The 10,888-nt window shown below is 36.0% G+C and overlaps 2 protein-coding genes across 2 annotated transcripts in view; both read left to right on the top strand.

Annotated features, from left to right (window-relative positions):
* LOC107102398 (high-affinity choline transporter 1-like) overlaps window positions 1-3,762 on the top strand; it is a 21,462-nt gene extending 17,700 nt beyond the window's left edge. The window contains exons 7-9 of the mRNA XM_015401686.1: window positions 564-717; window positions 2,485-2,702; window positions 2,783-3,762. Coding sequence (XP_015257172.1) covers window positions 564-717; window positions 2,485-2,702; window positions 2,783-3,301 — 891 coding nt within the window. The 3' untranslated portion in view covers window positions 3,302-3,762. The remainder of the gene's footprint in view (window positions 1-563; window positions 718-2,484; window positions 2,703-2,782) is intronic.
* A 3,767-nt stretch (window positions 3,763-7,529) lies between these two features.
* Window positions 7,530-10,888, top strand: part of LOC107102399 (high-affinity choline transporter 1-like) — a 28,362-nt gene continuing 25,003 nt past the window's right edge. The window contains exon 1 of the mRNA XM_015401687.1: window positions 7,530-7,580. The gene's annotated coding sequence lies outside the window, so the exon portion shown is untranslated. The remainder of the gene's footprint in view (window positions 7,581-10,888) is intronic.

Genomic DNA, 10,888 nt, shown 5'->3' with positions numbered 1-10,888 from the left:
TATAATACCAAGCACTAAATTTCTGAACCTGCACTGGTCATCGTGGAATTTAATCATTTCTAATATAGCATTAAGATTACATTTTTTCCAATGACAAATAAAATGCATAAAAGTATGACAATGGGAGCAGAGCAGTTTAGCTATAATAGACTTATTGTATATGATGCAAAATGAATAGATAAAACAACTGCATAGAAGAACCAGTTCTTTTTTTCCCCTGTAATTTAGTCACAGTGTTACAAATGTGAATCTTTTTTATAGAGCTGCGTCTGTGTGATCAATTCTTAAAACAGGCAGACGTTCTTGCAAATATAGGCACTGGTGGTGTGCATCACTCTAAGTGGGCTTGCTTTTGTGTTGTGCAGCTATTTTCAAATTTGAGGTGACAGCAGTCTTCCCTCGCTGTCCTTTAAATCCTCAGCTGATCACTTCTGCAGTGCCTGTTCCAGAGCACAGATATTGAGTTTACATTTAGGCGCAGTTCATTAGATGAAGTGATATCTGTCTGTTTAACAACTGTGAAGTAATCTGAGTATCCTACTCTTGTTCTGTGTTTATTGCAGGCTTTAGGGGGACTTTCATATCAATCCCTTTACCAAAGAATCCTCTCTGCAGCCTCATCTGCTCAGGCTCAGATAACCTGTTTTGCTGCTGCAGGGACTGTTTTCATTACAGGAATCCCCTCCGTTGTTATTGGTGTCATGGCTGCGGCTGCAGGTAACCTCTCACACCATCACATTAAATAAGATGACTGTCTTTTACACTGTGATGCAAAGACCAAGGTACACTATGAAGCATGACACGGTTTTGCTTCATTCCTAAATTCCTAAGATAATAAAGTTGTAAAAAAAATAAATAAAAAAAACATATTGTATTCCCATGACATGTTTGTCCACAGGCATCTAAAACCAGATATTTACATACACTGTTTAAATAGACATAAACCTTTTTGCTCTGTCTGATATTAAATCAAAATCAATTTTTCACACCACCTGTCAGTTAGGATTCCCTTAGTAATTTCTTTCTAAATTTTAGTAAAATAAAAAAAGTTTCTTAACATACCATACCATACTGACTTTATTATTTGAAGCACTTTATGCACCGGACAGGACCAAAGTGCTGTACACAATCATAAAATATAATAAAATTATAAAATAGAAAGAAACCGAGTGTAAAATACATATTAGTATACAAAGAGAATAAAACAAAGTAAAACTTCTCAAATTGTGCCAAAAGCCTAAGAAAAAAGATGAGTCTTAAGAAGGGACTTAAAAACAGCAAGAGAAGAGGCATATCTTATGCTCAGAGGCAGATCATTCCAGCTGAGCTTGCATTTTGTCTTTGGGACTCTCAGAAGCAACTGATCAGCTGACCTGAGGGAACGGGAGGGTGTGTAAAAATGCAACAGCTCAGACAGATAAGGAGGGGAAAGGCCATTAAGAGTTTTAAAAACAAAGAAAATAATTTTAAGAATTTACTGGCATTCTCCCTTTAACTTAGACTGGATAAGCATTTTCTATCTAAGGAAACCTAACAGTTTGCATCAAGGCACAAATTTCAATCCTCCTGGATGAACATGTATGTAATACCTGTCCAAAGTAGCTGGCATTGTGTTGTTAAATCTGCAACAATCCCACATTCTAATCATACATATAGTGACAGTGGGGAGGAAACTACCATTTAACAGGAAGAAACCTCCACAGAAAAACCAGGGTCAAAGTGAACGGCCTTCTCCTCAGAAGGGGGGTCAGAACAGACACACAACAGTAACACAGATGCAATTATCAGAAACTTTCTATGTGAGAGAAAAGTGGGAGGTTAGTTGCAGTAGTAGCTACTCTAGTGGCTTAATCTAAAAGTGAAACATGGCTAGGCAGATGAACTCTGAGTCAGTGTTCAAGTCTGTGAGATAAAAAGAATACATAAATTTAAAGCCCGGCCAATAGCTCCTATCTGAATAGCTAGTCCCAGTGGCGCTGGTTAAGTGGAGAGGTTAGTTGGCCATGGGGCTCTTGCACCACCCTGTCTCCCAATAGCTGCATGAACATTCACATGTAAACCTGATATACACTTTTAATCACAAAAATGAGCCCCTCTGGGAGTTTATTGGGACTTGTTATTGAGACGTTCTCCATATTGTGTTCATCCCTTGTGCACAACACAGAAAAAAGACAAATCAACAAATACATGCCCCATCCTGGTGTAACTGAGTAACGTAATTGCTTTGAATTCTGACAAGATATAGAGCAGACTGGTAAGGCATAGAAAAGTGGGTAGGGATAAAATCAGTAGCTGTTTCATTCTTCATAACACAGGATTAACAAATGAGCTACCAATAAACCAACTAACCTACAGTAAGACATAAACGTTTTTCTTTTATTTCAGGCTGGACAGTAAGAAAATTAAAAATATATAAAGTGTTTCCATACAGTGTATGAAAATATCTTGTTTTCAACTGTGTAACCCCCCCTTCTTTTCCCTAAGACTGGAACCAGACTGATTACGGTCTCCCTCCTCCGTTTGAACGCGGAGATGCAGGGAAGATCCTGCCTCTGGCTCTGCAGCACCTCACACCCACCTGGGTGGCAGTGTTAGGCATTGGTTCTGTGGCTGCAGCTGTTATGTCCTCCATGGACTCTGTGCTGCTTTCATCTGCATCTATGTTTACACAAAACATATACAAGACAACTTTGAGGAAAAAGGTGTGTGGAAGCATAGTTTGATCCGATCTTAAACAGAGATACTCAGTTTTTATTATCTGCTTGTCCTTCCTCCTCTGCAGGCCTCAGAAAGGGAACTACAGTGGGTGATTCGTATTAGTGTGCTGCTTGTGGGCCTGGCTGGAACAGGTCTGGCTTTTGAGGATAAGAGCGTGGCCACTCTCTGGATCCTAAGCGGAGATCTCCTCTACTGTGTGATTTTCCCCCAGCTGGTCTGTGTTCTGCACTTCCAACGTGCAAACACATATGGAGCTATTACTGGCTTCGTGGTGGGTTTGTTGCTCCGTGGACTGAGCGGCGAGCCCGTTCTAGGGATCCCTCCTCTGCTCCGGTACCCTGGATGGAGGGAGGAGAATAATCGGATCATACAGTACTTTCCTTACAGAACTGTAGCCATGTTGGCTTCTCTGATAAGCACTGTAATAGTATCATGGCTGCTGGACCAGATCTTTGATCGTCAACTTGTCCCTGAGTCCTGGGACCTTTTGCAGTTTTTTGAAAAGAAGAATGAGACCGAGGAGGATGACAAAGAATCTGAACCTTGTTTGGAAACAAACCAAGCTTTCAATACTAAATTTTAAGCTAAATATCATTACAACCCAAAGAGTTAAACTAATCACGCACAGTTTTTGACTAGTATTTTTTGATTAGTCAAGGCAGCTCCATTATTGGTCAGATTTTTTAAAGAAAAATTGTATTACCAATTTGAAGACTGGATGGTTCCAATTTATATTTCACAATGCATGGTAAAAGTATTCATATCTTTAATATTTTTTTCCGTAAATTAAAATCACAAACTTCAGTGTTTGATTTAGGCTTTTAAAGTAGTATATACCGGTAATTGTGAAGTAGAAAGAAATTATAGTTTTTTTTTTACTTTTATTGAAATGTAATAAAATTTCTTAAATTTTGATATGCATTTATGTTAATTTCATTCCACATTTGTCTATTTGTGTTTCCAGTTAATCTAGTTTAAGGTCGGTCAGACTTCACAGAGTCCGTCTATGAACCTGACCTGTCTTTTCTGATGTTGCTTGATTGTGCATAAAGGGCCACGGTGCTGCTGAAACATGAACCTTTTCCCAAGTCTCTTTTTGTGGCCTCGGGCAAGTTTGTACCAGATCCAATTAGGTATTTTACAGTTAGTTAATAATAACACAAATAAGATATATTAGTAAAAAAAATTATGTTTGCCAAAAAAATGACTAGCAAAGATAATAGTTAAATAAATATTTCACAACTGAAGAGGTCCCACTGACGCTTAAATCATACAAAAATATGGATATAATTTTAGAAAAACTGACTCTTTTAATTATATAATAGACAATAACAAAATTTTTTTTTTTTACATTTCTCTGTTAAATATAATAAAAAGATAACATTTCTTTTGAGGAAAAAATAGGTTACCCTGTCATTTATTCCAACAGTAATATCACACATATCACATCAGCTAAACAAGATTATTCTTTCATTTAAGGTATGCCTTATTGATATCTCAGATGTTTAATTAAATTAAATTAATTAATTTACATTAAAAACAATTTCAAGATTTAGAATTAAACTTTGACAAACCTTATTTTCATGTATAAACAGAGTTTAAATTTCGATGCATACAGCTTACAACAGTGATTAAGCAGCTTATACCAGTGAAAGGAACATTACCATTTATAAAGTGTAGCAGTGATCAAGAATGTAAACAGTGTAGGAGATTAGTTTATTACAGCCACCTTAAAAGCCTGAGGTACATACACACTTGTTTGGTAACAATTTTCTCAAGAATTTTAGATAAGAAAGTAAGATTAGATATAGCTGTATAATTGACCAAGTCATCTGGGTAAAGATATGGTTTGTTAAATAAAGCTGTACATATAAAGTTATACATACATATCCCTGTAACAGAGATAGGTCAATCACATCTAAAATTGAGTGGAAATCAGAGGGAATACCTTCTTAAATAACTTGGTTGGAACTGGATCTAACTCAAGTTTAAGGGTTAGATGAAGATAAGTTTTGCTAACTCTAAATGTTCAACTGGATCAAAGTTTAAACCCAGTTCAGATTATATAGTTACCTCAGATGCTGCCTTACCTTCCGGAGATAAACATAGTTAGAGGTGCCAATGATCTTATGTTAAATAGAATGAATCTTATTTATAAAGAATCACATAAAATCATTGCTAAGAGTAGGGGGACGGTTCAACAAAGCTAAAGCTCTGGATTAGTTTGGCTACTGTATTAAAAAGATACCTAGGATTATTCTTATTATCTATTAATGATATGTGCTGCTCTTGCTTCACGAAGAGTCATTTTATACAGATGTAAAGTTTTTTTTCCAGACTAGGTATGATTCCCTGTAGGCATATATAAAACAATTTTCTCTCCAGTTTCCTAGCATTTTACTTCAAAGTGCACAGCTCTGCATTAAACTAAGGAGCCAGCTTTCTACTTTTTGAAGTTTTCTTTTTTAAACGGGTAACATTATTTAAGACAGTACACAGGGTGGTAATAACACCATTAACAAAATCATCAATTTGTGATGGGGAATAAATTAAATGTTTGCCCTCTGCAGTATTGCTCAGTGACACAGAGGAGATAGAAACTTGAACAGATTCTTTAAAACTTATCACTGCATTATCCGGTAATGATCTGCCAAAGTCAAACCTTGTTTTGGGAGAGGAGAACTCTAAAAGCAATCTTAAAGGTTACAAAGTAGTGTTCAGGGTGGACAGGGTTGTTAGGAAATAATGCTATTTCTTTACATTCTATGTCATACAGGTTATTCTCAAAATATTGGCATATTGTGATAAAGTTCATTATTTTCCATAACGTAATGATAAAACTTGAACATTCATGTATTTTAGATTCATTGCACACAAACTGAAATATTTCAGGCCTTTTATTGTCTGTATTTAATATGGATGATTTTGGCATACAGCTCATGAAAACCCAAAATTCTTATCTCACAAAATAAGCATATTTAATCCGACCAATAAAAAAAAGTGTTCCTAATACAAAAAAAACCAACCTTCAAATAATTATGTACAGTTATGCACTCAATACTTGGTCGGGAATCTTTTTGCAGAAATGACTGCTTCAATGCGGCCTGGCATGGAGGCAATCAGCCTGTGGCACTGCTGAGGTGTTATGTAGGCCCAAGATGCTTCGATAGTGGCCTTTAGTTCATCCAGAGTGTTGGGTCTTGCGTCTGTTAACTTTCTCTTCACAATATCCCACAGATTCTCTATGGGTTTCAGGTCAAGAGAGTTGGAAGGCCAATTGAGCACAGTGATACCATGGTTAGTAAACCATTTACCAGTGGTTTTGGCAATGTGAGCAGGTGCCAGGTCATGCTGAAAAAAATTAAATCTTCATCTCTATAAAGCTTTTCAGCAGATGGAAGCATAAAGAGCTCCAAAATATCCTGATAGCTAACAGCGTTGCTGCTAGCTATCAGGCCCTTGATAAAACACAGTGGACCAACCCCAGCAGTTTCCTTCTACCGAATCTTCCTCCAGACTCTTCCAGCATATCATGACATAGGAATATTTCAGTTAGTGTGCATTATATCTAAAATATATGAATGTTCAAGTTTTATCATTACATTATGGAAAATTATGAACTTTTATCACAATATGCTAATATTATGAGAAGGACCTGTACGTCAGCTTATGCTCCAAAGTATGAAGATGTGAAAGTGTGGGACTATTCACATTTTGAACAAAGCCAATCAAGTCTAAGATAGCATTAAAGGCTGCATTTAAGCTTCACCTTCAAAAATGTTAAAATCCCCCACTATGATGAACCTGTCAGAATTCAACACCAAATCAGATAGGATCTATGAGAACTCATTTAAAAATTCAGAGTAAGGACCTGGTGGACGTTAAAAAGTAGCAATAAAAGGAGGTTTTCTTACTTTGCAATTTGCATTAGGGAAACGAAGGGTTAAATTTTCAAAACAGTTGTAATCATTAACTGGCTTTGGAGTAATCAGTAAGTCATACTGAAGGATTGTTACTACTCCTCCTCCTCCCCAGAATGTCTGGGTATGATAATATTTGAATAACTGGAAGGAACAAGTTTGTATGTATTTTTTCTATGAAAGTCCAACTTTGTATAAGAATTATTCTTAAGCACTGAGAGGGACCTACGACATCTAAAAATTTCTCTGGCAAATTAACTCACGAGAATGTACTTGTAAGTACATTGCAAACAAACTCTGTCAGTCATGTTTCTGATGAAGAAACCTGACACCCCTATTATCCTTTAAGGCTGTCTTTATATGTTAAGTAATGAAGCATGTTGTAGCTTGACAAAGTTGTGGCTTGTCAGTTATATCAGTAGAAGGATATAATTTTACTTAAATTGCCACCTATATCCTTCCACACCCTGATGACAATATGTCTTTCCCACTAAAAGAAAATGAAAAAAGTGCTGATAATTAAATGTACGTCACAACAACATCTGTGCCTGTGATTTATGTTGCTTGATGCATCCAGAATGCCATGTTACCTTCCAAAACAGATCATTATTAGCTCAGTGCAAACATGGGGTAAAATATTTATTAGTGTTAGTGTGAAGTGGAAATGATACTGCTGCTCTTTGAGGATTGCACTCTTATCTTAGAGTAGTGATGAGACATCTGGGAAAGAAACGATTAGCATGTATGGTTCTTGGACTGGAATCAAAGCCATTTTTTTTTTTTTTTAACTACGCTGATTGGTCCAGTCGGTATGCCCTTAATGAGAAGTAGAAGGAAGAAGGTGGGGGTTACGCTTGAGTTACACAAAGCAGCACAAGTTACATGTGTGAAGGGGAACTTAAGTAACAAGACAAGACAACGGTGTGACATTACACCTGAAAGGTGAGAAAATCTTTACAAAAATATAGTAAAGCTTGGATACATTTCAGTTCAATTGATTATCTAAAGGAAGTAAGTCTCAAAGACTAACATTTATAATATTACAAATTACTCTCCAAAAATAACCTGTTTAGAAAAGCCTTATATTTTACATGTGTGCTTTTTGTTTTTTTTTGTTTTTTACCAATAATTAGTGATTAGAAAGAAATTATTAAAAATCATTGCATTGTACCCATATCAAAGATTCATTTTCCAAACAGTATAAATTATATTGGATTATTCATTAAATTAAGTAAAATCTAATTCTGAGGTGCTATTTGGTTATCTAAAAAGCCTGCTTTTTACTCTGAGCACAGTCATAAGAATCAGATTTTTGAAAGGAAGGGAAATTCTCACCAGCGCCTCACCCAACATTTATTCGAGGAATTGCCAGATGCTTGTGAACATTGTGAAAACGACGCTGATGCTGATTTGTTTCCCACAGAGCTTTTGAAGAAACACATTAGAATAACTGTACTGACAAGACAATTTTGTACATTAGGTAAGATAGTAAGCCTCCAATATGTATTGAGCAAAGATATTTATAAGTTTTATAAAACTGTGGGGGGATAGTGCTAAATTTGATGAGATATGCAACTTGTACTAAACTTATGGATGAATGCAAGTTGCAAATAAACTCAAATATTGTAAATCATTCAAGCTGTTCAATGTTTTCTCTGTATGAATTCAAATCAAGTTAAGGTTTATTAACCCAAGATGTTGTCTGGGTTAGGTTAACTTTCAGTTACAAAAAAATAAGAAGTGCCTAAAGAACAAGTCAGTACGTGTTGGACTGCAGTAGACATTGCTATTCTTTATTACTTGCAGTGGTGTTACACAACTTGCAATGCTTGTACAACTTCAGTGGGCATTGTCTGTGAAAATAAATCTGAATGTCTGATGGGCAACTTGTCTTAAAGTGACACATATTTTCCCTAAATATTACACCTTTTTAGCAGTTTTTTTTTTTTTTAACATTTACCAAAAGTCTATCTACTGAGAAAGGCATTGAAAAGAGAAAGAGGGAGGGAGATGTTAATCTTCTTTTATATATCAGTCTCCTCCAAGTAAACATAAATACTTGCTTCTCATTACTTACTAAATGAAAACTACTTCAACTGAGTGTAAATGAAGAACGCCCCACTTATATTAAGTGATAACCAATTTTTTAATGAATTACATTGCCTTTTCAAACTTTTGCCACTTTTCAGGCTTCAAATAATCTTTTTAGAAGAATCAACAAATAGTGGGACTCAGTAATGAGGTTGAATGAAATGTATGTAATATTTAAATCTTTTTAGAAATTAAATACTGAAGACTGGGACGTGCAGAAATCAATCAGCCCCTTTAATTTCGGTGCAGAAAACATTCTCCAGAAGTTCAGTGAGGATCTATGAATGATCCACTGTTGAACTAAATGACTGATGATGATTATTAGAATCCACCTGTGTGTAATCAAGTCTCTGTATAAATGCACCTGCTCTGTGATAGCCTCAGAGCTCTGTTTAAATCGCAGAGAGAATAATGAAGAATAAGGAACACACTAGGGAGGTCTGTGATGCAAAAAGATTCACAAAGCTTTAAACATCCCAAGAAACACTGAGCAAGTTATAAGATTGAAGTTGAAGGAGTATTAGACCACTGCAAATCTACAAAGACCCAACTGTCCCTTTAAACTTTCTGCTCAAACAAGGAGAAGGTTGATCAGAGATGCAGCCAAAAGGCCCATGATCACTCTAGGTGAAGGTTGGAGACTCTGTCTATATGACAACAATCAGTCGTATACTGCAGAAATATGGCATTTATGGAAGAAAGCCATTTCTTAAATGATATTCATAAAAAGTCTTGTTTAAAGTTTGGTCAGATTAAACCAAAATCAAGCTTTTTGGCAACAATGCCATACAGCTCACCTTGAACACACCATCCTCAATGTCAAACATGGTTTGGCGGCATCATGATTTTGGCCTCCTTTTATACAGCAGGGACAGGAAAGATGATTAAAATTGATTGGTAGATTGATGGAGCCAAATACAGGGCCATTCTGGAAGAAAACCAGTTGGAGTCTGCAAAAGACCTGAGACTTGGGCTGATTTGTATCTTCCAGAAAGACAATGGTCCAAAACATAAAACAAAATAAAAAATTGAATGGTTCACTAATAAAAATATACAGGTGTTAGAATGGCCATGTCAAAGTCCACACCGTAATTTAATGGAGAATCTGTAGACAGAACTGAAAACTGCTGTTCACAAACGCTTTCCATCCAACTGCTCTTGCTGTTTTTTGGGGGGAGTGTGGGCAGATGTGATTGTTTTTTTGTGTGAAACTGTTATACTCATACTCAATATTAGCAACTTGCAGCTGTAATCGCAGCAAAAGGTGGCGCTACAAACTATTATCTCAATGGGGCTGAATAATTTTGCACAACCAATTGTGCAGTTTTTATTTGCTGAAGTTTAAAATGTCCAATAAATTTTGTTTCACCTTATGATTGGGTCCGACTTGTTGATTCTTCACAAATACTTACAATTTTACATCTTTATGTTTTAAGCCTTAATTGTGGCAAAAAGTAGAATAAGGGCTGAAAACTTTCGCAAGGCACTGTAAGGAGCATATCACTGTCACAAATGATGTGCAAATATAGTATGCAATTTAGATAAGGGGTCATACTTTAAGTCCAAAAGTCTACATAACCTGCTTTGTAAAGCGCAGGAGGGGGTGGGTGGTTGGGGGATCAGGTGATAGAAGTTCTACTGCCATTGTTTGCATAGGATTTTTGAGTTGTTGCTTGACTACATTGGGGCTCGTCAGTTGCTCAGTTGTGCAGTTTATAAAACCTGATTTTCCCATTGGACTTTGTATTTCAAACTTTATGAAATAACAGCTAATATTGTTATAGACTTCCAATAAACTACCTAAGCCTTTAAGCACTGGATACTGTCCAACTATGAACTAATTTGGGATTGAATTGTCCTCATCAAGTATTCAGAGGAAGCACATGTAGACCAACAGCTCATCTAGGAAAATCCAGGATTTTAAATCTAGGACATAATAAAACTGCAATAGACACAAACCCTTTTATAGATATCTTTTACAACTTAACAGTCTATCTAAGAACAGGTTGTACATGCTTGCACAAAGGCTTTACTGATCTTGGCTCCAAAGCACCTTTTCATATTTCTTTTTTTCCCATAGAGTACAGAGTACCTAAAAGGAGAATTGGAAAACGTATACTTTTCATAAAACAAGAACAAGAGTGCTGTTTAAAAAAAAG

Source organism: Cyprinodon variegatus, unplaced genomic scaffold (assembly GCF_000732505.1).
Source record: "Cyprinodon variegatus isolate N-32 unplaced genomic scaffold, C_variegatus-1.0 Scaffold1249, whole genome shotgun sequence".
Taxonomy (NCBI): Eukaryota; Metazoa; Chordata; class Actinopteri; order Cyprinodontiformes; family Cyprinodontidae; genus Cyprinodon; species Cyprinodon variegatus.
Note: the sequence above shows the minus strand (reverse complement) of the source record. Positions and strands in the feature narration are given on the sequence as shown.